Source organism: Indicator indicator, chromosome 10 (genome assembly GCF_027791375.1).
Source record: "Indicator indicator isolate 239-I01 chromosome 10, UM_Iind_1.1, whole genome shotgun sequence".
In the NCBI taxonomy this organism is placed as follows: domain Eukaryota; kingdom Metazoa; phylum Chordata; class Aves; order Piciformes; family Indicatoridae; genus Indicator; species Indicator indicator.
Genome location: NC_072019.1, coordinates 20,217,165 through 20,244,505, shown reverse-complemented (window position 1 = coordinate 20,244,505; position 27,341 = coordinate 20,217,165). Strand labels below are relative to the sequence as shown.

The window sequence follows — 27,341 nt, the reverse complement described above, 5'->3', positions numbered from 1 at the left end:
GACTGAAAGGTAACTGGATCAAAGTAACTAAATGCCATCACAGAAACAGAAATTTGAGAAGAGTCTAGGAAATCTTACCAGATAAAAGGGGAAGGCTGAAAAGCAGGACTTTTAATAACTGAAACAATATGCCATGAATCACAGAGGACTGCACATTGCTGACAATTGCCAAGTTAAGATGGGATGCTTTCCTAAAACATCTTTCAAGTTCAAACAGGAATTAATCCAGAGAAAGCATGTATGAGAAATCACAGCATTCTGATTTTTATAATCTCCAAATGCAGCAGAGCTGGATTTCAGGGAAGCAAGCTATGTCAGATCAGGAAGGAGAACAAGAATAGCTCACTAATATCAACAGCAATATTTGCATGAGCAGGACTCCACTCACATTGAGCAATATGCAACCAAGGGGCTTAATAAAAGTGACAAGCATAAACAGCAAGACTACCGAATAAGACCAAGGTAAAGTAGGTAGATTCATTTAGGAAGAAAGCTGACATACCTGAAGCAAGAAACAGCCAATGGCTTTCATAGAGACCAAGTGAAACAGAGGGGAATAAAGAGGCTACAGCACATTATTTTTGTTCCGAGGTAAAAAACAAACCTTACTGGTCTGAGTGGCAGGTATCACTGGATCCTGCTGCACGTCCTGAGAGGAGAGACTGAATTCAGTTGCAGAGCTGGGATCATTACTACTTTAGGGACTGTGATACTGTGATGCACATCATTTTAACTATTCTTTGTTTAGTACTGTGAGAGTTTCCCAGTTTGATTTACAAATCACTGGATATGAGAAATGTTAAGTACCCAGATTTGTCCATAGGAAAAACTTAGGCTGATCCTAGAACAAAATTCCAGGCACTGAGCTCTGTTTGCTTTGAAACTTGCTGCATACCAAGCATCCCCTGGGGAATAGTCTGGACTCCAGAAACAAACAGCCTAGGGGACCCATGACTGGAGGTATTCCCCACTCTCCTCTTGTGAGGTGTTCAGCCCATGTACCAGGTGTTTGGCAATGGCATTTCCTTCTGTACCCTCTACCTGTTCTGAAAACAATTCAGTTACCTGGAAATTAATTTGTTGCTTTAAAAGAAGCACCTGCCCTGTAAGACTGTGGTTTTGACTGTGCTGCAAACATATGCAAGATGTTTATGATAGCAAACAGCAGGAGTGTTGAGGAGTCTCACCAGCCCTAATTAAAGCAGGCTCATCCTACAATTCTACCCATGTAGAACCAAACTTGCTTATTTGTTTAAGTGCACAGGCTTAGCTTGCAAATACCAAAATACAGGTGTCAGTATACAACAACCATAAGCTGCTGAGAAGGGAGTTTTCTGCTAATCCTTTGGAACAGATGTGTTACAGAAGATCAAAGAACACAAGCTCCTACAGGCTGGACTAGCACACATCCTGGGGACACAGCAGGGAAACATACATTGCTTCCCTTAGCAGGGACAACACCATTAGGATGAGAATGTTAACAGGCACTCTCGGTCTCTATTCCCACCAGTCAACAAATCCATGCTACAAGTCTTGTTATGGGCACTATCCAAGTGCCCCAGAATACAGCCAGTGCCCCACAAGACTGCTGTTTTTCAAGAGAGCAGAAGCTACCATGAGTGTTATATGAAAGATGCTCCTGTGGGATACAATGCAAAGGAAGGAAAGAAATTCAGTCAGGTAACGGACAACCCCTCCCTTGCTCCTTGGTGCTAGAAAAGGAGCAACAGCGTCTCTTCACATAAAGCCCAAAGATGCATGGATGAGACAGCTCTGCAGGGACATGGCAACAATTACAAATACAATTTCCCTTTGTTGCTATAGGTGAACAAACATTGCTCTGGTAGGAGTCCAGCGGCACTGCAGTCTGCAATCCAGCCTGCGGCATGCACACTGCTTCAGCCAAAGGCTGTGTTGTCAGCACAAATAATTACCAAAGACAGACCACCAAGCAAACAAGCCTTTCAAATGAACCATTCACTTCTTCTGTTTCCCAGAAAAACTGTTCTAACAGTGAGATCTCCAAGCCATACTAAAGGCTATTTAAGGCCCTCTAAATATTTCTTAAGCCAACAGCCTCTCTCCATAGGTTGCCAGTCTTTACATTTTTTTCCAATGATGATTAGACTCAACAATCTTTTTATACTACCCTTTAAGAGTTATTGCAGTGAGAGTTTAAGGAATGTAAGCAAACAAGACAGACTGTGGCAGCCAAAATGACAGATGAATGACATTTGGGAAGGACTGACAGTTAGGTGGAGATGTATGTAAACATCCATGCTCCCATTCACTGAAGTCAGATGGCACAAGGGGCTTGGCAGTGCTGGACAGACAGGCTGCCTTGGCTCTGCTAACCAGCTGTGGGAATGCATCGTTTGCTCAACAGGGTAGCAAAACTTCTGCAAGATGATATACATCTCCAGAATGCTATGAGACTCATCCTTGGAGAAAAGCTAAGAGTTAGTGTAAGCATTGTTTTGCTCTGAGCAAGCATTTCTGCACAGATGTGCTACTCCAGAGTGACAGCTCATGCTGATAGACCCCTTACCAGCAGTTTGCACAGGGCTTTAGGGAGTTAAACGTGAAGCATTCCTCTTCCTCCTCCTCAAGGTGCCTGCAGCTCAAAGCATACAGATTGTGCAAAGAAATTACAAACAGAACTTGGGGAAAGGAGGGGTGTGAGATAATGCAGCATTTCTTATGGTGAGGTAAGCATCAGAGTTGTGCTATTGGTGCACTAAGAGGGGGAAAGGAAGGTATAGGGCACTTGGGAATAAGGGCCAGCTGAGGAATGCAGGACGCCCATTTCCAAGGCACTGTAGGTGCAAGCAAGGAGACAATGCACCGGAAGAAGAACAACATGAAAAAAACCCGAAGGATTTACAGAAAACTCACAATGACAGTAAAATGCCTGGTATCATACAGAAGAGACAGAGGGAGTTTGGCAGGCACAGAGATGAGTGAGGATGGGCCAGTGCCACATTACTACGACATATCTGCAACCATCTTTGTGGAAGCAAAGAATAAACCTCCTGTTTAGCAGAAAGACGGCTGGCATGGGCAACAAATGTTGCCAATAGGGTTACTGTCCCCAGTCATGGGACAGAATATTCTGAAGGGCCTCACTTCTTGCAAGAAATAGCAGTTAAGATTTGCAAGCTGCTATTAGGGTTCTGTCAAATTAATGAATCTTAAGGGTATTGAGTTCTTCTCATGAATACAATAAACTGCTGCTATACTGATATAAGCTCTTTCTAGTTCAAATATTGATAGAGGAGTTGTGATTTACACAGGCATTACAATTTATGCCCAGTTTGGAGACATCCCTTGTTTTATAGACATAAGGCTAACAGGTTGGTTAGAGGTCAAAAATGAAGAAACAATTTTCATCATTCTTGATTATCTTTGAGAGATCCTGAAGCAGATGGAAGCTGCTCAGCCATTCAGCCGGTGCTACATATTTCACTCTGACAAGGCTTTGGCATCCTGAGCAGAGGAAAACCTGAGCAAGAGTATTTCCTCCCATTTAAGCCTTCTTTATTATTAAATCTTTCAGTCATCAGCAGAGCATTTCTTCAGTGAGTTGTTTTGAAATTTCAGCAAAATACAGCGTTTCAGGTACCTCCTTTCTACATACCTAGATCAGAGTGACATGTTCTGGTTTTAATTAATAAGGCGGCTGGATGCTGTGGATCACTGACTGTAAGGCAAAACTAATTCCTCTTCAGTCAAGCACTGCTAGTACATAGCCCCATATATCCCCAGGTATTTGCTAGTGGAATGAAAGCTTATTACAGCTATCTGGCTCAAAATTAACTGACAGCATCAGCACAGATGCAATTCATGACAAGCTCCATCTCTCAAGTCCATAGTAACTGTTTACTATTGCCTAGTTTGCAAGGTAGCCCACCTTGAGGTACTGCCTCATTTCACAACAGATGTTTAAGTAATAAATGGTAGCTCTCTTTTAGTCAGTGAGGCACAGTGGAGGCTTGGCTAAATTTAACCATCCAATTAACCTAGCAACATCCATGATTTGAGAGTTTTCAGAGTTCACTGCTTTCAAGGGGGAAAGCTCAATTACACCAGTTAACACTCTCCCTCTAAAGTGCAGAAGTAGCTACTTCCCAGGTCATTCTGTGGTTTGAGAGGCAATGAGAACAACCAGGAGTCTAGAACTGTCTCCTCAAGCTTCCCTGGAAGATGACAATTCTTCCAGGTAATACCAACCACCTGGCTTGCTCAGGGCTCACATAAAGATAGACACAGAGAAACTGCTGCTGGCAAAAAATGAAACAAAACAAGTTTCAAAGACAAGTTAATTTTGTATAAAATTAACGATGATGTCTTAGCCCAAACCTTTTCATTAGCTGAAACACATGAAATAGTCACCATTTCTTTTTAACCTTAGGCTAATACAAAACGTGTATCTCCTGCTGGCATAACTGCACACATTTCTCCTGCAAGCTCAGTGCAAGAGACAGTATGCCCAGAGATGGGCAATGGAAATTCTTCAGGTCACTTCAACCCAACATAAATATATGTCTACAGTATCTGAGCAGCAATCACAGTGAATCCTGTTACATCCAGCTGGCTTTTCCTCTCTATCACATACGAAGCTGTCTTTATAGAAAAGAGGTAGCTTGTAGCATCTCTCCTTCAGCTTACGCAGATCACACTGCAGAGCACAAGAGTGCTCTGAATATTAAGATACTGCATCTAACTTTTAAAAAGATAAATACATAAACTGAGGATGAAAACCGGGAAAGACTTGGCAGATGTTACCTGACTATTTTATTCCAAGCCTGTGGTGTATCCTCACATGTTTTTGCAAATAGGAGAACAACAAGGCCCCAAAGCAGTGGGGTCTGAGGAGTTCCCAGCCAAAACGAATTCAGAGCTTTTGCCTTTCAATTACCTGCTCCCAAGAACAAAAATAAAAGGTGTATCAGACCTTTGAGGAAGCACAAGGAACAAAACTTTCCCAAACCCCGCTCTAAAATTCTGTGCATTTGTAATGGGTTTAAAACCACTCATCCCCAGATTTCACAGGGATGGATTCTTTCCAGGACCTCTTCAGTTAAATCTCTTTAAACCTGCAAGTTAAATCTTCATATAGAGTGAAAATATTTTAGCACTGTAATCTAGCTACGAATATTCACACAATTTGCCCCGAATTCTCTCATTACAGCTGCCATTCTCAATTATTCACAGGTAGTGGTACATGCAGTTTCCCTGGAAACCTGCAGCTCACGAACAACTGACGCGCAGCCAATTGCTGGCAACGGGCACTGGAGCAGAACTGGTCAGCTGTGTAATTATGCTGATATTTGACCACCTCAAATCTGCAGGTAGCAAAGGACTAGTTTACATTTCAACGTCTACATTTCAAACTTCTAAACTGTTCCAGGAAGCAACCAAGACCCTGTATCTCCCAAAGCATAATAAACAAGATGAGGAGGCTGTAACTTTTATGACATATCACATTTTCAACATTTCACTATCATTTTCTGTATTTACCATTGAAAGTAAATGTCAGATTACACCACCATAAAGCTGGGTCATAAGTGATTCACTCCATTACACTTCAGGACCTTACTTCCTTTTAACTAGTGAATCTGGGTCGGTAATTTGCCTGAGAACATAGTGTGGTTTCTTTTCCTTCCTTAACAGTAGTATCTGCTTTATTTTATTAAAAAAAGGTGAATATTCATGTGATAAATCTCCTTCATCTTTTAAGTTTCTTTTACCATTTAACATTCTAAATGTTACAGAGCCTCAAAATCAGGTATCTGAAAAAGATTTCAGAAGCTCTTTGGGTAACAACAGAGTATGAGCATAGCCTTATCAGGCAGAGCTGTGAAGAGACACAATGTTTAACTGCTGAAGCCTGGCCATACAGTGAGGGCTGCCCAGCTGTTACCCCATGCTCTTTAAGAACAGACTGCGCCGTTTTTCTGTTTGAAAGCCTCACGATTCTCCTTGATACACGACATTCTGCTGAGGTGCTGACTCTCTCCAGGCACCAGCAATGCTTCATCACCCACACATCAGGTTTTCACACTCCTGCACATTTTTTTCCCCATGTAGTGCCCCAGGCTAAGGCAGAGGCTCTTTCATAGCACATTCAGCAAGACACAGACCTCCAAATCCCTCTTTTCCAGACGGATTTCTTCAGGAGTCAAGCAACGATTATGCTGTAACCAGTGATATTGCCAGTGATTTTTCTGTCTGTGTTACCTTTTATCACACATAAAGGTTTGTCTGCATCCATCTACTGTCCTGTACCTGGACTTTCAGACACCTCAGGCCCTGTAGCACAGTGTGCCTGCCTGGCCTGATATTTCATGGAGTCTTCCACAAGCCTCTGCAATCTGAGCTTTAATTACTCTACCACACAGTCAATAACAGCCCACCAGGTTGCTGTGCCTTGCTTGCAAGCTGAGCCCTCCTCCTCTGCTGCCATCCAGGAAACCAACTTGAGTTTCAGCACATAAAATAGTTTAAGGCTCACCTTTTTTACCTAAGACTTTTCTACTTAGCAGAGTCTCAGGATTGGAGTAGCAAATTATGTTTCTGGTGTAAAATAAGTACTGAGTTAATCTCAAACAAAGAAGAGCCACCTCAGATACAGTTACAGAGGTAACACCATTCCACCACATCTAGATGCTAGAGCAAGGAGCACTGCTATGACTGATGGAAACACTTAGCACTAAGAAATTAAGCTCTAAAGGCAAGATTAAAAAATGTTTGTAGCACCTGCTTTGTCAGAATTTAGGGTTTGCCAAATGTAATTTCCAAACTATTTGGCTTGGAAACTCCTCAGGGCTCATAGAGAGACCCCTCTACACATTACTAAATAAAGCCAGACTGATAAAGCACTTAAAAATATCTTTATGAAAAGCAACAGCTCTGTTGGGAAAGCAGCAAATTGAATGTCTACCTTGCACTGCTGCACAGAGCAGCTGACATGGTAACAGACAAACATGTCCTGAACATGGTACTATGCATCTCCTTCCCTGAACAGCATCAGTGGATCGTAGGCAGACTACTTTTATAAAAATATTGGGCTATACAAATAACCAAAAGGCTGCTAATAATTCTATTACTGGAGCAGAAGGGTATCATCTAAGAAAGCTGACCAGTGGAGTGAAGATAAGCAACGTCAACCTAAAGAGCTGTACTTTGGTTCTTAACAAACTTTGGTCTTTTGGATATTTACTCTCTTAAATAGTACTCAGTGGAAAGACAGTAACATTTTAATTAGAAACAATGTTCATTTCCCCTTCTTGCCTGGGACTGAAAAGCAGGCTGGGAGACATGCTGGTGACAGAAAGAACCACCACCAAAACATCCTATGGTTTAGCCATAACTCTACCAAAATTGGTATTTAAATACAAGGCTTCATCTCTAAAGATCACAGTCTGTAATGAGTACCTGTCAAAGAGTGTCCTGAAGATAGAAAGGCCTACTACAAGAAATGCCAAAATAACTAAAAAAAAATGCTGAAGGGGTCACACTAACAGTTTTGCTATGAAGTCATTGTTAACTGCATAACTATGGAGTCCAGGCAATTTCTACTGGTGAACCTTGTGCCTCCACTACTCTTCCAGCAGCTGTAAATTAGCAATTAATGCCACAAGGGGAAAAAGTTCAGACTTTGTTACGTAGCAATGAGGTCCAGTTTCCATGAAATCCAGCACTTCATGTCTCGATAAACTGAAAAGTGCATGAAGTAATGAATCACTGGTTTATATTCAGATTTTGCAGATTCATTCTTCAGCCACAGAAAAACAACACTTGCCAGGCTTAGAATAGCAGCAGTGATCTAAAGAACAAGTGTCCTGCACTTTATTGTTTTCTAAATGTGTAGCACAAAAGACCAGGTTAAGTGATAAGAGAAGGCATTTCAACTCTATGCTGCAATGAATATTAGTGGCACAGCTGCTAGGAAGGTGGAGTAGATGAGTTGTCAAGTTTTCTGACTGAACTTATGTTTCAGGCAATTTTGTTAAACATACCAATTTTTTTTTTTTATGGACACCTTTTATGTATTTGCCATTGGTCAGATGAAGGGACCATATGGCAGTACAGGGCTCCATAGGGGATTCCCCAAGGTTTCTTGTTTTTCTCTATATAAAAGAGCAAGAAAAGGACCAGCTCTGTCTGGCTCCACTCAGTTTACTCCAGCATTGCTCATGATTTGCATAACTTACAAATAACATCTCACTTTGGTAAGGACTAAATGTTCTAAGAAAAATATGGGAAGTTGAGTTCAGTCAAGTCTTGATGGGTTACTGTCACTTACTGGCCTTCTTTTCATCAAGTAGCTCAAAATCTTGAACTGGGGAGCCTGAAAATCAAGGCATATCCACTGATCCACAGCTGAGTTTGTGTGGTGCTGTTGCAGGGAGTGGAAAATTGCCTTTGCGCTCAGCAAGCACAAGTGCACCAAGATTCTGAGATTTCCATTTGCTGGGAAAAAGCCCTTAGTCAAGTCTGGAGATGAGGGATGTGAATGCTTCTGCAGCCAAAACTCATGTAAGGAAGACCTAGGTACAGCCCTGCACAGTTGCACAAAATGCCTTTAGAGCTTTTTATCCTCATCACAGCTAATGCAGCAAGCTGCAATGCACAACCTGCTGCAGGATGGCTTCATAAACACAAATGGACTCAATGCTCTTAGAGGTCTTTTCCAAGGGAAATGATTCTAAGATTCTATGAAAGGTGCTAGAAGGCTTATAATTAAGACAGACAGGCTATTGCCACAAGCAACACACAACAGGTTATATCTGAATACAAGAGAGTACAAAGTAATCTGAACACAGATTATGTGTTATTATTATTATCTGAACTCAGATTTGTTTTTTGAAACAAAAAAACCCAGCAACCCACCTGAGTCACTGCGTGCTGTTCCTTCCTAGTGAACACTCTAAAATTGCTCTTGACGTTTCATCCTGTATCCAGTCTGCCTCTGTGCACTGAGTCACCTGGACAAACAGGGCTTCTAGATTTTCCTAGATGTGTTCTCTGTTGCCAAAGGAATGAGCAAAAACATATGCTCAATCTGCAAGTCGGAGAAAGTCCTGGAAGATGGCTCCAAAGGCTCACAATAATCATGCAATACTGTGAGACATAGGAAGTAGAGCAGCTCAAGGGTGCTGCCCAGCCTGGTTTCTGCCAGATGAGGATGCACAATTTTGCTGTTGTACACAACTTGTGCTAGATCAAAACTAAACAGAACCGCATTTTCTAATACAGAAAACACAAGGATGGGTGCAATAAAGAGCTATTAAATCAAGAGTCCCTTCTAACAATAATAATAATCCACTGTCCCTTCTAATACAAAGACTACAGGGCATCAAACGATATTAGCAATTAATAGGTATGTTTTCACAGACAACATAGTTATGCTGGGAAATGTCTTGCTGTGGGATATTACACACACTAGAAGTTAAAGTTCATACAATAATTAGATTCTCCTTTCATTAATTTGACTAAAACTACTATCCCTAAGCTCAGAAATGCCAGAGGTACATATCAGGAAAGGCTAGAGAAGCCTGTATTTGGAGGAGTCACTGCTATAAGCGTGCTATGTCCTTACATGCTTCCCTGGCATCCAGTACTGGCTCCTAGAAAAGACAGTGGGATAGAGGGACCTTCAGTTTGAATCACTGTGGCTGTTTCTTAAGGCAGCAAAATACAGTGTGAATTGCAATGCATGCATTTCCAGAAAAGCACAGAAATAGCACAACGAATTTCAAGATGAGCTACAAAAGCAAGCCAGGAGCTAGAAAAGAGGCCATACAACAGGGGCTTATACTGAGCTCAAACTCTTCAGCCTGTTGAAGAGAATTTACAGAAGCTTACTTGGAAAGGGGATCTCAGGAAGGGGACAGAAAAGAGGGTTTACAGTCTCAGAAAGAGCCAAATGGCTTGGATTAAAGTTAAGACTATCCAGTTTGAACCCTGGAATTAAATATTAATTATTTGAATAAACTGACCAGTTCATGCTGGACTCACAGTTGCTTGGCATATTTTTATGATATAATTTATTAAAGACATCCTTTAGTCTAGCTTTCAGCAATACCTGTGTGGCTGAAACAGAAAAGATGCAAGTAAGAGATGCTAGACCTGGACCCTCTTACCACAGAGCCTATGATCAAACTGGAAATGGATACAGAGCCAAGTATATTGGCTGGTTTATGTTTGAACAGATGCAGTTTGCTCTCCCTGGGTACTGCCTGAAAAGCCTGAAGCAAGAGGAGTCTTATAGGGCTGTCTGCACTAGGAAGTGCTATTAGAGACAGAACAGAATCACAAGGAAATGCTTTAACTACATTACACAGGCATAACCTTGCTATGATTTAGTAGTGGGCATAGGCTGCCTCTCAATGCAAAGCCATGATCCATCAGACAGACAACTTCCCAGATCTCTGCTTCAAATCAAATACAAATCTCTAATAAGAACCATTCTGTATGGTGCTTTAAATTAGGAGAAGAGGCTAGAGGTTTAACAATAAAGATGTTTTACAGTGTTGCCACATATTGTTGACTTGCTGGTGCCAATCAGCCTGTAAGTCAATAAAACTGAAAGTTTTTGAGGTCTCCTGGGGCCGGCAGGGATGAGAAGCTTTATACCAACTGAGTTGTTAGCACTAAGCTAGGAACCAAGTCAGTGACATCTCAGCCAAACTCCAAAAATTAGAAGCCAGAATCCTGAACAAGTCAGGAAACCAGCAAATCCTGCCTGACATGTCCCTCATGACTTGGTGCAGGAAATAATCCTGTATATTTTAAGGAAACACCAGGAGAAAGCATGTGACGTTTAACAAGGAGGCAGCCTGCAGAAAGAGATCACAACTCACATTCTGCAAGGCCAAGGTTGCTGAAAAATCAGATCCAGCTATCTGAAATATGGATAAAAGTAACAAAACAAAAAAGCCAAAACAAACCTACGAAGAGAACCAAAAGACTCTGCCAACCACAACAAATGGCTCAATACCACAAAATGTCAAGTTGGCACTTGAAGCACAGTGGATGGCCAGATAGAAAGTGCATTTTAAAATCATTAACACCTTGGGAACACACAGATGTGCAGTACAGCTACACCTGTGCATTGCCATCTCTACAGTAGTCACAACTTAATGAATCATCAGTTGTGACAAGATCAATGAACCGAACTGAACAACAAACTACAGCTAGTAAATTCACGCCCAGGGCAAGAGATAAGGGTTTATTTTATTTTATTATTTTTGGCACTTTGAGATATTTTTACTGTCTAATTAGTAAAAACACCAAATTGTCCAGGATCCTTTTCCTCACCTCTCCCCCTCCCCCTTCCTGAAAGTTCTACTGCAAAAGATAAAGACTTTATTCATGTTTGCTAAATTCAAGTCTAGATACTACTCATCTGATCAGCAATTTCTTCCTCAGGACTATGAGCACATGGCAGGCAGAAGTTACAATGCTAGGATGTGTGCTACATGCCAATCAGGTGGACTCTGATTAAGCCTACCACCTCTAGGCAAAACAACTGCTGTTTATTCCCAAGAGGTTACATCATTCCTGCAGGCAAAGTGTCAGTTAAGGTTCTCTGCAATGCTACTCTTTGAAGGGACAAATTCATACCCAAATCAAGCAACCAAATAATTTATTTGTAAAGAACACATACTGAGTTTCCACCTGGCCTCAACTCATTCAACAGCCTCAGTGCTGGGTTTGCTGACGACACATCTACATGCATAACTCACCTACGTCTCACGTCAGTGATGTCCTTACAGAAAAAAAAGCTGCCCTAATTAACCTCCTGGCAGGAGGCAGAAGACAGCACCCAGGCTTCCTACAGAGAAGGGTTCCTGCAAGCAAGGGTGCTCCCCACTGACCTCTTCACTCCTCCAGGTGAACCAATTTGATCTCTACCATATGCAGGCTTTCGGTGGATTGGTACTTACCAGAGGTTTGGCTGGACTCGTCTGCTTTCCAGAAAGGCTCCAAGGGACAGCAAGCTCTCTGCTTGGCCTGGCTTGCTTGTTGCACCTTAGGCATGGAGCTCCATCTGGAAGGCACTTCCTTGAATTGTAGCACTACTGGCATGAGCTACTTTTCCCTGCTGGGATTCACAGTGAAGAGACGCAGGCTCACTCTATACCTCCCTCTGACCTTCTTTGTCTGCTTTTCTTTATACCAGCTACCCTGCCATTCCCCAATCCATTACTCTCCCCTGCAATAGCTTTTAATACCACCCCATGCACAGTTCATGCATTTTTCATCAATATATTTATGATTTCCGTTCTCTCCCCAAGGACTCTCTCCCCACTGGAATCAACTTTGACGCTGTCTAAATCAAAGAAAATTCCAGTATTGCCTTGCTTGTAAACAAAGCATCATTTTGGAGCTGTAGTACCACAAAGCAAGACTTAAGGTTTTTAAGGTTTCCAACAGGTTAACGTCTCCTGTGCTCTTTCAGTGGTCTCAAAGCAGCTAAGAGGTCATGATGCCAGTTCTGTTGTGTGTAGTGCTTTGTGGAGCTAGTTTTATTTAAAGCATTCTGTATCCTCTGCTGACAGGCACTCTTATCGCTGGGAAATTCCCCCCAGTCCTAGCTTGAAACAGTAACATAACAGGGAATGTTCACACACTACAGCTGGATGAAGTTATAGCTCTGATTGCTATTGAGACTTCTCCACTCAGAACTTGGAAAGGTTTCATCCAGGCTGGACCCTTGTGATAAAAGGATTGAAGGAAGAGAGCATGGAATTAGCACGACAGACATGGCAGCGTTCTCCCATGGCTCCAGCCAACCTGCCTCATCAAGGCACTAGGTGATCTTGAAAAGACAAATCTTATTATGCCTCATCCCTGCTGGTTTTCTTAGGAAAAGTGATTTGAAAGAGCTATTCTGGAGCTCTGGGCAGAAAGAATCTGAGCAGGTAAGAGTGCCAGAAAGAGCCACTACTTTATTATGCAACTAAAATATCCATAAGAATAAATAAGTATTAGAAAACTCTGTGGGGAAAGTGTTGTTTCACTACTACGAGATTAATACTTTTATAAAGATCCTCCAGGCTTCGAAGACAGCAAGTGGAATGCATGGATTTTAGATCATCTTTATAGCAAATATATTTTAGTCACTAACAGCTCAAGTAACCAATTATCAATCAACAGTCACAATAATTACTTCCTTGCATCCAAAATTAGGGCAAATTATTCATTTTGCTCATTATCTGGGCACTGTGTTTTAATAAGTATCATGAACATAGAGCCTTCCTGACACCAGACCTGTATAAAAACAATATGAGATCAACAAGGGATTCATAAGGACAGCTAGATTTGGGACTTGTAAGCGTGACGCACAGAAACCAGCTGTCACAATGATCAGCATTACAGGTCTTCAAGGCAAAGCCAGCTTTGTTTTGTACAGCCACCAAAAGGTGGCCCATCAGTAGCAATTATCTGATTTTTCTTTTTCTGCACCAGAGGAAGTTGTTGAAGTACTTGTGAGATGTTTTGTTCCACAGTTAGGGTAAGTGACATGTGAAATAGACTACTGCTCACATGGACATCCTCTCTTCTGAACAACTACTGTTGCTACAGATTTATTAGCATGCATTGATATTCCAGTTTCACATTTTTCTGGCTTTCACTTTAATGATTTCTCCAAGAATTATTTCATTTGGACTGTAATCTTTCTTAGTGAGAGGAAGATGATAAGGCACAGAACATAAGCCCAAGATGACTATATAGAAACTTCCTTGCATGCACAGATTTATGCTTTGGTAGTTGTAAGCACTGCACTCCCTACGGTCATGGTTATCACATTGTTCTCTCCATGCTCCATTTTCCATTTAAGAACTTATTCTCCATTTCTATTAAGTGGATATATTCTCTCACTTCTGCAGAAGAAGTTATAGAAGATCACTGTGGTGCTATGTCTTCTTAAGTGCCTGCGTAAGTCATGGCATACTAGAAAATGACAACAGGACACTAGGCTTTGAGCAAAGAGCCTCTCGATTATGAGCAGATACCGAAGATAATTTTGCCAAAGTAGTTAAGCACTCAGAAAATCTTTCCAGAACATCTTGCTCTTGCCCTTCCCGTTTTCCTCGGAACCGAAGTGGATAATCCATATGGCATCATCCAGCAGTGTTTACCATTAATACCCAATAGTTCAAACAATAAGATACTACCTCTTTCAGAAAGCTATTCCACAATGTAACAGACTTCAAATACTCTACAAATAAATACCAGCAACTAACTTTATTAGTCAGCAGGAGATATCAGCAGGACTGACTTACAAGCTACAGAGAGCACATCTGTCACTAACAGGTTGCTACAGATGCTCACAGAATGAGGCATCTTGAGAGATCCTGCAATAAGAAAGCTCTTTTGAAATGTCTGATAATAAAGATCTATTATTTTAGCTTCTGATGGTCACCAGTAGACGTTAAATCTGACAAGAAATGTGATTTTTGATTCTGACAAGGTTCACAGTTACTGAAATTACCCAAAGCAACAAATTTCTTGTTTGTCTGTTCCAGATGAACTAAACACATTTACATTAAAGTGCCTTTTTCAATAAGAAAATGATGAAGTTATAACTGTGGGGTTTCATGTTTTGTTTTTTCTTTTTCTTCTCTGAAAGACTCCTAGATCCATGCATACACAATTCATTAATAATTTTTCCCCCCCCCGGCTGCCAGTCTTCCAAATTCAATTTATTATCTAAGAATCACCAGGTCTAACCTCAGCCTAATTATTATCAGATAAACACTTTGAGAGCCAAATCAGGTCTCACTGACACTTGACCATCTTCATTCTCTTGTTAACTACTGTTTTTTAGCAGTAGTGGAACAATGGCCCAAATCAACAGGTTCCTCAAAATATCAATTTTGAAATGACTAGATGCATTAACAAGGTCTGCACAAAAGGCAGGTTTTAAATTGACAGCACTGTAGAGATGCTGTAAATAAAGAGGACAGTAAAAAAAAATAAAAATACAAAAATCAAGAAGAGCCAAATCACCTTAAGTGACAGGGATAATAGGAACAAACATAAGAAGTACTAAGATTTTTTTGCTATAACCTTGGCATGTATTACTTGAAAACAAGGAGCCAAGGCAAATGTGAATGCATTAGAGAAACACAGCAAAGCTGTACTAGCCAGTGACCAGCTGAATGCAAAAAGTGACTATGACCCTAGCAAACATCTGATGTTGTATCTCCAAAGTTCATAGACCCATCAGCGTTTTTGAAAAGACACTTGTGCAAGGCTTCTTGTGTGCACATCTTTAGTTGAGTGTGTTTACAAAAAACATGCCTGAAATGAAATAGAAAGAGGTGTGAAATAGGACCATTAAGACCCAAAGAATGGTGAAGGCGACCGGCAGATCATCCATTAAACAACGTGGAGATTTTACTGCAAGGGGAGGCTTACTTGGCCACTTTCTTGTACAGATTAGAACACTGACTATCAGACTTCTCAACCTAAACACCCTCGTTTTCCTAACAAATGTATTTTTTTCAAGATTTACAATCTATTACCTTACACTTATGTTATTCCTGCCTTTTCTTCCTCTGTACTGTCTAGTCCAAGAAAAGCTTACAGGACACACATCTCCTTGGCAGCCTTCACTTGCTGCTCCTCTCTCTAATCCTTTTTGGCTACCATCCATTTTAGCCCAGGCCTGAGTCAAGGTTTCCGCCCTGGATTACTGCCTACTGACACCATCAAAATCCCAGCCCTGTCTAAGCTTTGAGACATTGTTGCGGCCACAGGGTTTGGGGCACATGGGAATGCCAGCCCTTCCGCAGTGACATGAAAGGCAGTGCTGGTGGTTGCTGCCTCCCAGCTGGGACTGACGATCTGTTCCAACAGAGAGTCAAAACAGATTAGTTTAAACCACAGACAATTTAATCTAACCTGCCTGATTTCAGACTGGAACAGAGATGCAGAAGCGGTCATCTGGCCATCACTGGTCTCAGCTGGGAGATGGCAACCCACAGGGAAGCCTCTCCAACAAGACAAGAACCTGCCTGTGTGAGCGCATTTCTGCCAGGGAGGTAAACTAATCTGTTTGTGCCTCATTTACCTATTGGAAGAGGCTGAGCATTTTGATAGCAGAGCAGCAGTAGAACAGTCTGACACACTTTCCATGACTAACTCCCAGGAAGCAGAACAATAGCACAGAGTGAGATGCAACCTGTCTCTACATTCTGAGCCCAGGAAATAAAGATAAAATACTGTCCAGGGTTCAATTATCTAATTTCCCAACAAACAGAAGTTACTGGTAGGTTGCCACAAGGCTCTAAACAAGTAACCACCTTTCTGAATATCTTCATGAGGGATTTGAGGAGTGGAGCGAGTAGAAAGGAGACAACATTGGTTGGTGACAAATTTGATTGGCAACAAATATTCTTAGCTGAACATTGTTTCCAAGCACCGAAGTCAGTGCTTATAAACTGCTGAATACACTTGGAACAAACCAATTGTGAGAGACAAGGAGCTCTGAGAAGGCTTTCTAAAAGATGTAACTGCACATTTACAACTTCAGGCTACCTAGTAGTTGGCAATCAGAATGCTGCATTAGAGGCCTTGTAGGATTCTGCAGAATGTGCTTCCTTCCTGTTCGTTTGACACTTAAAGCTCACTTGTTTCAATCAGGGGAAGTTCCCCCTGAATAGCTGTTGCTTTTGGATACTGCAGTATCACTGACGTCATTAGCTTGCTGATTACACTGTGACAACAGCTGTCCTGTTACTGATGTAATCTCATATAACCTCATTTGAGAGGCAATATGCAGAAACAGCCACTTGCTGTAAAAGAAGAATGTTCTGAAGATTAAGAGGTCAATACCGTTTCAGATGCAAGGTTTTATGGAAGTGCACAGCTCCAAAGGGTTCAGCTTGGCATTAACTATGTGATATTTCATATAAAACTTTTCAGAGGTTGTATTTCTTGCTTCATAAACTTGTGGAATGAACCTGGATGTTAACCTTAGTGCATGGCAGTCCTCTGATAGAACTTGCTATCACAGATACATTATATGGTTCTGTTCCATTAGTCAATCATTTAAACAGGGATAAGAAATGGAAATTATGGCATTTGGGTCTGATATGTTCTAAAGATCTGCTGACTCTCCTGTTTAGACAAGAGACCAGCAACACTTAAGACTTCACCTCAAAAAATTACTTCTTTGTCTCTAATTCCCACCAAGAAAAGTCTTTCTTGTTAAATACTACAAAAAATAAGAGCAACACTAACACTCTTATTCTTTGAAAGCAAATAAATAAAATGAAGAGAACCAGGAATATCACAGATGGATTGAGAGACAGGTGCTCTACAGTTACAGTAGCCTTGATAGTGACAGCATGTGACTCGGTGATACAAGTAAAACAGTCTCTAAATTTTCTTGGTCTAAGTGAAAGAGATCATCAATTCTGCTCAATCTTCTGTATGCTACAGGATTGAGAGACCATCTCTTTTCCCCTTGAACTTTTAGGATTCTTCTAGCCACTGTTCAGTCCCTGAGAAATTACTAGAATTCTTCACATGACGATAGGGCTCCTAAACTGACTTGCCAGACTAACACTAGGTGACCAGCTGTTGAGCAGCACAATACACACTTTCTTTGTGAGTACTACTTATACCTTAATAGTGCAAGTCCATATGAGCTTGGATTTACATGCCTCTAGGTGACAACCTAAACTTCTCACTGAAGCCACCATGAGTAATTGGCTTAATGCTTCACTTTTTAACAAGCACAAGACATGCCGAGCAAATGCACTCAGGCTTCATAATTTCTTTCTGCACTGCTGTATATTAGGACATTTCCCAAAGCAGTAAAGCACATGGAAGCTCATTGACAATACAATAATTACAGAGGTGCATTAACTACCTGCCTGTTACAGAAAGAAAGCACTATTAGGATTGCATGTGTAAAGAGCAAAGATCAGTGGTAGGACCTCTGCCATCACACCAGTCCAAGGGTGAAACCAAAGGAAGTTGGAACAGCTTTCCCTTCTGTAATTGTTCCAATTTTATAACAAATTGCTAGAAATTCTTGGCAAAAAGATGCAAAAGCAATGGAGACAACCAAGAGCCAAAGTACAACGAACCCACTGATCCTTTTGTAACTAATCAAACACAAACAAGGATTAAACATAGCTAACTTCTGTTTACTATTCCAATGACAAAATCACTTCTAGAAGAGTGTTTACAAAAAGGGCATATTGTTTCAGGCCTTCTGAGATCTTCCTCTCTACAGAAATCCTTTGTAATATAGTCAAATGTTTATCACTTCAGCATTTCAAAAAGGGTAACCCCAGGAACTGGAATGCAGCTGGCAGATGGTGAAAGACATTAAGCTCATGACATGGTTCAGCAAACAGCAAATTATAATAAGGTGGAGTTGCTTCCCACCTTGGGACAACTGTTGCACTTGGGAACTTTCTTTGGCTCCACTGAAGCACACCAAAACTTCACTGACTTCTGTCAGCACAAAGCCAGACAGGTTACCTTGAGACTGAAACCCAGTGTGCAATAACCTTTTCCCAGCTTTTCCCTCTGTCTTCTTTGCTAGAATCTGCTCTCCTGCAGAGCCTGGCAGCACTCTCCAGACAGATAACTACATGCTACATGATTAGGAGTCTAGGATAGGGGCATAGGGGATTTGCATAGATCTGTGCTGGAAATGGAAATTGGAGATGATATTTTCATTTCCATTTAACCTACTTAAAAACAAAGGGAAATGAAACTCCAAATATATTCAGCATCACTTGGATTTAACTGTATGCTCTAGGATACAGGGGAGTGAAAAACAAGACTGCTTGCAGGGCCTTGAAGGGCCAGTTACAACTAAACAATTTCCCAGTTCTGGAAATCAAAACTTGTAACTGGATGTCCAAGCTGGAAAGTTCTGGGAGAAGGGACTGACAATACACTTCGTATTCGAGCCTCCTTCTGTTCCCAAAGAATCACTATACTCCTCTCTATTCCCTGAAGTTTTCTTTGGCAATGCTTTTCCCTATCTTCCTGTTGGGTGGAGACTGCTGGAAGCCACAGTCTGAAGGTACACTTTGGTGTAGGGGGCAACTAGAGACAAACACTGTCCTAATACAGCTGCAATGCTGAACATACAAGCAGTCTTCTGGAAGGACACGACATAGACACTCCTGTAATCAGCCTGCTCCTGTGTTCTTCCATGCTGGCACCCTTCCTACTCACATTTCATATAATCTTCCTATTTCAAAAAGCCCTGTAATTCCCAACATTACCACTGAATAATATATTTATTAATTTGTTAGTGCCACTAACTGTCCCTGAGGCTTTTCTTGGGAATGTGTGTCAGCTTATTGATTCTAGCCCTCCCCTCTTTGCTCTGCTTTTCTCCTTTGCCAGGCAGGCAGAATGCACTTCTGTGCTGCTTCAGGTCATAATTGGAAAAAAGATAGAAATGTTCAATATGACTCATACATAATTCAGCTTATCAGCTACCCAGGAGAAATGAGAGAAGAAGGTATATGCATGTCTATTTCTCCTGCTATCAACAGGAGAAATAATTCTGAGTTACGCAAAGTATGTGTAGCTTGGTCACAACAGGATTTGCAGTTAGAAGGTAAAACTAACAGACATGGGAGTAGAGAATGAAAGGGTAGTAGGGAATTGGACTGTTAAAAGAGATTCACTTGTGTGAGAATTCCAGATTCCTCCAGGAGACTGGACTCAGGCTTCTCACTTAATATTCAGAATGGAATAAGTTGGCAATTAGAAAGGATTATCTGCCTCTGATCTGTAAAACATTGCAGAAACCTAAATAAAATAAAGCTCCAGATTAGTCAGCTACAAAGACATCTAATAACAGCCTGCTAAACCCTGACTGTGACTTCTGGATTTAATGTTAAGGCCTGCATTCTGAAGAGCAAATTGTGAAGAAGCATTAAAAACTTATTGTTATAAAGGATTTTTAATGTAAAAATCAATATGTGCTGTGTATTTAGCAGCATGTAACCATGAGGATGTCTATGACAGAGCTTTGTCATGCACCAGGGACCACTGCATTAGTCAAATTCTTGAAAGGAAGCACAGAATATCTGCATCATTCAAACTGCCACCTGAGAGCAATTACAGAAATTATTTTAACCCCAGCAGCAGAGGGAAAATCAAATTCTAGTTGACAGTCTTGAAGGTATCAAGGGTTCTGCACGAAATGTGTCATTTTCAAATACCTCTACAAAATTCATGATGGCATAACAGAGAGGCGAGGCACTTACCACTATGTTTTGGAGGCCACTGAGACTAAACACAAGCACAATCAGGACACTGAGTTGCAATACCAACTTTACCAACATGGAAGCAAACAAAAAAATTCACACTTTCACATGCAGAAAGACAGCACACAACAATAAACCAGCATAACTGAAAAAAGAATAAATAAACCCATACTTACCCATAGAAAGGCTCAAAAACCCCAAACAAACAAACAAACCAACCTCACCAAAATGTTTTTTCTTAAATATGGATACATCATGACAGAACATCATCATCTCTGTCAGTTAAGCCAGCATGAGAGGAACACATAGCTCTTCATCCCCTGTAATCAAGCTCACACTTCTAAATGCATGACCACATAAACCTGCTACACAGCAAAATGTTTCTTAATTTTACCCATTAGGAGGGTGCACAGAAAAGGGCTGATGCTCTTCACTTAGAGAGGAAAGCATAGGCCCTACGTCTGCAGATAGTTTTGACCTTATGGGATCCTGCTAAACTAGCATTACTCCCAATTAAAGGATGTTTCCAAAGAGAAAAGCAGGCTCTGTGCTTGCTTGCTGGCTCTTAAATCGTGTGCAGACATGTCTTTTCCCACCTCATCAGGAAAACAGCAAGAGCACCAGGGAGCTGAGAAGTGCTGTTGTGCTCCTTTATGCAAGGCATGCCTCTGTGGGCCTTTGAGCATTTAACACAGAGCAAATAAATTATTAGTGCGTGTGTGTGTGTGTGTGCATGTGCATACACATCTAAGATGCATAAAGACAACTGCAACCAAAGGAAACAGGAATGTGCTTGGACCAGTTGGGTATTGTAGGATCACAAAAAATGAGTTCCAAGAATCATTTAAGCACATATCTGCACATAAACTGCTGAAAGAGCTCCACTGCACTTTATGCACTCATATACATGGCTGCAAAGGCAAGAAGTAACAAAGATCTGCTTTTACTCCCCAGTGATTTTTAAGTCTGCAGCATCTGTTATCCCATGCTTAATAATCCTACTGAGCAGCAAGCTGTTCCTTTAAGATGCCCCACCTCCAGAAAGAGATACACAATCACATCAACTATTGAATGATTTCTCTGATTCCCATCACCACAGTGTCTGAGCACATTACAGTTATTTAATGTATTCTTTGTCACAGAGCAGAGAGGAAAATATGATTACCTCTGCACTATGAATGGGGATGGGAGAACAAGGGACAATAGGTGACTTGTCATGTATAGCTGGCACACTCACCATTGGGATAACCAGTCTCTGCTGCTTCAAAGCCTTACAACAATAAATGCTTTCCAGTCTAGATTTTTTCATTACTCAAAAGTTTCTACATCAGTCCACACAGAGCAAGCAATCTGACAAAGCCTTTCCCTGCTTGTCTTCATATATGCAAGTTATTAAAAAAAAATCCATTTGCCCAAATGCCACAGGTTTGTAACATCTCAGCACATTTACAAAATCCTAAACAAATACTATACCACACTGATATCCTGAAAAGAAACCCCCACTTTTCCTTAAAAGTAGACAATAACTCTAAGAATTTAATGTAAGAAAAAAAAATCATCAAATCAGTCAGGGTTGGAAAGGACCACAAGCATCAGCCAGTTCCAACCCCCCTGCCATGGTCAGGGACACCTCACACTACATCAGGCTGGCCAGAGCCTCATCCAGCCTGGCCTTAAACACCTCCAGGGATGGGGCCCCAACCACCACCCTGCACAACCCATTCCAGAGTCTCACCACGCTCATGGTGAAGAACAACTTCCTCATATCCAGCCTGAATTTCCCCACTTCCAGCTTTATTCCATTCCCCCTAGTCCTACCACTACCTGATATCCTCAAAAGCCCCTCCCCAGCTTTCTTGTAAACCCCCTTCAGATATGGAAGGCCACAATAAGGTCACCTCGGAGCCTTCTCTTCTCCAGACTGAACAGCCCCAACTCTTTCAGTCTGTTCTCATAGGAGAGGTGCTCCAGCCCTCTGATCATCCTGGTGGCCCTTCTCTGGCCACGTTCCAGAATGTCCATATCCTTCTTGTAACAGGAGCTCCAGAACTGGACACAGTACTCCAGGTGGGGTCTCACCAACATGGAGCAGAGGAGTAGAATCACCCACTGATCACAAGTCCTTCGTATCTAATAGACTGCTCTTCCACAAAACCTTCTATTTGGAAGAAATAACATAGCAAGAAACTTTAAGTTTGCTCATATAGCAGACAAGGATCAAAATCTATTCTTAAACAGGAGAAAGAGTAACAAGCTGTGACTACAGTGAAAAGTAAACCTAGATAAATTCCACATCAAACTAAAAATCTGAAGAGTAACCTGAAAATCTATTCAAGAACTGTGCCAATGTAATCCAGAAGGTGCAGCAACATGGATTAAGTTTCTGACTGTCGGATAACAGTTCTTACTCTGAAGACAGATATATCAAAGCAGACAATGAGAAAAGTATACAAATGCCTCTTCAGCTAGCCCTCCAGGTTAGAAACAACACACCTGAGAAAACACAACCAAAACACTTCAAAGAAAGTTCATAATCTTCAATTCTATCATGACTGTTGGAAAATATTAGCTTCTATCACTAAGAGGGAATTATAGCAAATGATTCAGGATGAACATAGCTTCTCCAAACGAAGCTAGAATATCACCATTTCATTTAAAGCCACCACACCAACACGTAGATACCAAAGCCAAAGCTGTATCTTCTGCCACCTAAGGCATAGAAAAGCTTCTCACTTACCTTCTAACACTGTTAATTTGGCACTTGTGTTTATCTCCCCAACACTATTGGTGGCTGTGCACTCATAGATAGCTTCATCTCGGTGAACGCGCAGCGGCTGTATCCGCAGAACTGATCCTGATCCATCATCAAACTCAATAACCTTTCAGAATGAAAAGAAAGCACTTCTTTACTGGTATCTTCTGCTACAAAACCTGACATTCAAAACAATCCAAGGTTCAAAAAAAAAATCCAAACCCCAAACAACAACAAGACCTCTAAGCTATGAAAACCATGCAATTAGTCAAGTGTTCCAAATCCAGAAATGCAAAAATTTCAGGGTCAAGAACATATCTGTCCTCCGAGGAGGCCAAAACATGAAGATCCAATGAGTTTCTTTATGAATCAATTAAAGTTGACAAATTATCAACCTGATAATCAAGATGTGAATCTCATGATTTAAAACATCTGAGCCAAATTTGTAGTAATGGTTTTACTAATGACACTGATAGCAATTTAGTGCCAACTTTCACCTTGGTAGAAGAGCAGAATGATATACTCCTGTGGGTTTACCAGAAAAACAGTAACAAAGCTACAGTAACAAACCTTGAGCATCTACAGTGCATGCTAACTCCAGCAGAAAAAGTGAGGGGTTTTAATGTCCTTCAGCATCAGGTATTTTGCAGCTTTGGCATAATCAACAATGATGTCATTATGATTCCTTCCCCAGAATAATAAATTATAATAAATTATGTACCTAACATATCATTGCCCTTCCATCCATCCTGATAAGCTGTAACATGCATTAGACTAACTTCTAAGAGGGATTTGTTAGTTTGCAGCTGGATCACTATATGATACTCCTTAATAGCAAGGCTGTAAAGGCTCAGCCTCAGGCCACTGTTAATGCCAAGCTCATCCTTCTCCTATTACTGAGCACAGCAAAAGTTAGAAATATTAACTGAACTGCAGATGGTGCCAGCACGAGGGCAAGGCACAAACCCCTCTTGTGCCAGCTGACAACAGGGGGGAGTACTAGGTTACATTTTGCTCGAGACACATGTACAGCACCCTGGGACCTGCATTACCCTCACACAGAACTTTTACTCTGTTTGCAAGAGCCCTGTTTAGGAGTGCACCTCATAGCATGAAGATGAAAAGAGTGAAAACAGGAAGAAAAAACATGTGTACAAGACTCTACTATGACAGGAGAAACAGGAAGAAATCAAAAGGTAACCAAGACCACTGAAAATCTATTTTTCTTCACACTAGAAGGAATATTCCCTCAGTTCCACGTAACAGGAATATCTTGCAAAAACCCCTGATCTGGGGTCAAGTAGCAGCAGCCAGGATAGAGAAATCTGAGCATCATCATAGTAGATTTTAAGATTTTTTTTTTAATTAAATATGAAACTGTGACAAAAAGTTAAACTTTCTATAACCTTTACAGATAGGTTATATTGCTACGGGCAAATTTTAAAATAAGACTAAGTCAGATTAATTCACATCCGTGATAAAGATTAGAAAGCTAAAATATGAAACAGCAGAAAAGCTCTTTACTATCCTTTGCACACTTTCTGTGAGAGGAAGTGAGCTACAACCACTAAGGACACGACAGACACTGGGACTAGAAATGCTGTTCCTTTCCTAATGTTGGGCACCTCTTTTGTGTAATAACTCAGCACATGCACATCAGATTTGTTTGGTCATTTTTTCATTTAAACTGAATTCCAATTTTCCTCCAAATAAAGACTAGTTTAGTAATGAGGTAAAATTAATAGTTATCTTGCAAAAAAAGAAAGATGTTATTCACTGTCTTCTAACACAATAAAAAATGCCTCAACTATGTATCAAAACTGATGTGAATGAGGATATGAAATTGCTTATACAAAAGCATATAATGTGGCATAGCCCTCTGGACAGCCACAATAAGTAAATTCACTATCAAGGTTGTATCTACTCACAAATGACAATGTTTAAATGGTTACAATGCAAGGAAAACTTAACCTTTATTGCAGAAAAATAGCAATGTAAAACAAGATTAAAATTGATTACTTTAATCAAGGTTTTCTGCTCACATACAAAATCATGATTAAAATTGGTGACTTGAATCAATCCATTCCAGGCAGAAAAGTCATCTTGGGCTCCAGTCAGAAAAGCAAAAACATCAGAGACTGGGGATTAGAAGAGAGGCAGCAGAATGGTAGAAGAGTCAAATTTCCAAGGGCAATTTTCAAGAAAAGAGCCCAACTCCAAAACAGGAAAGCAGAGCAAAAAAGTGGAGAAAAATCAGTGAAAATGTATTTCCTATTTAAAATATGAACCAAATCGGACCCTTTTTCAAAAGTGTTTCTGATACCTGCTCTTTCCTCGTCCTTTCTCTCAGACTTTGGTTCACAGGGAAGTCAATTCACCCTTCAGAATAATTTTGCCATTCCCCTTCCAAGCGCATTTATGGGAGGGATGGCAGTAGGCACCACTTGAAAAACTTTCCAACAGCATTTTGACATCCCACTTTTGAATTTCACCGGGGATGGTAGGTTATGGAGGTGCCTTATCAATTTTCACAATGGAAACAGAAAATCACTGCTGTCTCCAACTGTCATCCTGTCATTCAGTTCAGTGACTGTAAGTACCAGTCTCCATTCTGAAGAAGGACGCCCTGCCTGTATGCTTCCAGCATCATGCTAGAAGGGCAATGCCTGCTCTACAGATTGCTCTAGGTTCTGTGCCATAGTGATGTAGAGATGTCCATGTTGCAATAATGATTTTTGTGTAATTAAGACCTGTAAGACTGAGAGTGACTACCACATTTTTATTTTGGGGGCCTTGGGTCGTTTGGGGTTTCTTTTTTAATTACCTCAAACCGCTGAGAACTGACTTTCTTCCCCTTCTTCATCCATGTGATGCGAGGTTTGGGCTCTCCTGTTGCCTGACACACAAAAGAGGCCACTCCTCCAGAAATCCCAATCTGATCTTCAGGAGCTTTCATAAATGTTGGCTTGCCTGGAAAAATAACCAAATCATCCCCATGAGGACACAACACCAGAGAAGCAAGGAATGTGTCATGTTAATCTAAATTATAAGATAATTGGTGCTGCTGCAACAAATCCAGGTTGAATGGCCTCAGCCACACCAATTCAGCACAGACTGCAACATGACAAGCAGAGTTTGTGCTCCAGTAGCTTTTTTTCCTGAAATGAACAAAGTCCATCTGGCTTGCCTGTAAATGAGGGCAGTAGAGGGCTCCTCCCAGCCCCCTGGGCATTCATTCAGGTATGCGACAATTTGGAACCATTTTTACATTTTTTAATAAATGGATTTTTGCAGGTTTATTACATGGTCACAGCCCTGGAAGTTAAAGAACAGCTAACACATCAAAGCTACAAAATGTACCATATATCGAAAGCAGTGAAGACCTTCACCAAAATTAGCAGATGCAGTCTTAAGTACAAAAATAATAATCCTCATTTTTATTTCAGATAAAGACTAATATAAAAATCCTACAGTCTATAAAGTATCTGGAAACCTGCACAGGCTGAGCCTATATTTGGTAAGAAACTAATCACTAAATGTGAAAGTCAGCAAAGAAGCCAAAGTGACATTCAGGCCTGAAAGGCTCAGCAAAAATGGAGAAAAAAAAATAAAATAAAACCATGTAATGTTTTAATAATCAATAAAAGATGTTCCATAAAAATACAGTTGTATTCTAGATTTACATGACAGATGTGGATGGGAAAAGCTAGACATCCAGGTTGAACTTTGGTATTTTTCGTTCACACTCACTGTATGAGAGAATTTTGCGATATGTGAGGTCCCAAGATGATTCTGAAACACTGCTTTGTTGAAGTGAGAAGTGTTTGATGAGTTTGTGTCCCTATAAAACATCAAAACATTAAACGCCACAGAAGCAGTTAACAGAGTCCGCCCATGACGTCATTCAGCTCCTAGGTCACACTAAAATCATGTTTCAAATACAATTCTGATTGACCACCTCAAAGATGAACCTGACCTACAACCAGGGCAGAGACAGCTACTAGGATGTAGAGAGGACTGAGAGTAAGAGCAGAGACACTAAACCAATTCTCCTAGCGAAGCTGGCAGTGGTTCTACATCTTCACATTCCGTACTTGTCCACAAGTACATCTTTGAGGGACAGGGGGATGCCATCTGTAAAGCCCAGGAGCTTTAAACACTAAACTTTCAATGAAGTTTCTCCAAGCTACAAAGGATTCAGTGACCCCCAAAGACAACAATCTTTAAATGGATTTTCCTAATGCACAAGAGATTAAAACTTTAAGGGTGTAGTTAAAGTCACAGCTGAGCCAGTCTAGCAGCTAGCAACTACTGAAGAA

The 27,341-nt window shown here is 40.9% G+C and overlaps 1 protein-coding gene across 1 annotated transcript in view; it reads right to left on the bottom strand.

The window, feature by feature from the left end:
- The window catches only part of PTPRF (protein tyrosine phosphatase receptor type F), a 196,438-nt gene extending 170,454 nt beyond the window's left edge, over positions 1–25,984 (bottom strand). Inside the window, exons 1-2 of the mRNA XM_054384023.1 lie at positions 25,847–25,984; positions 23,008–23,149 (exon numbers count right to left, since the gene is read on the bottom strand). Coding sequence (XP_054239998.1) covers positions 23,008–23,149; positions 25,847–25,978 — 274 coding nt within the window. The 5' untranslated portion in view covers positions 25,979–25,984. The remainder of the gene's footprint in view (positions 1–23,007; positions 23,150–25,846) is intronic.
- Positions 25,985–27,341: the final 1,357 nt, after the last annotated feature.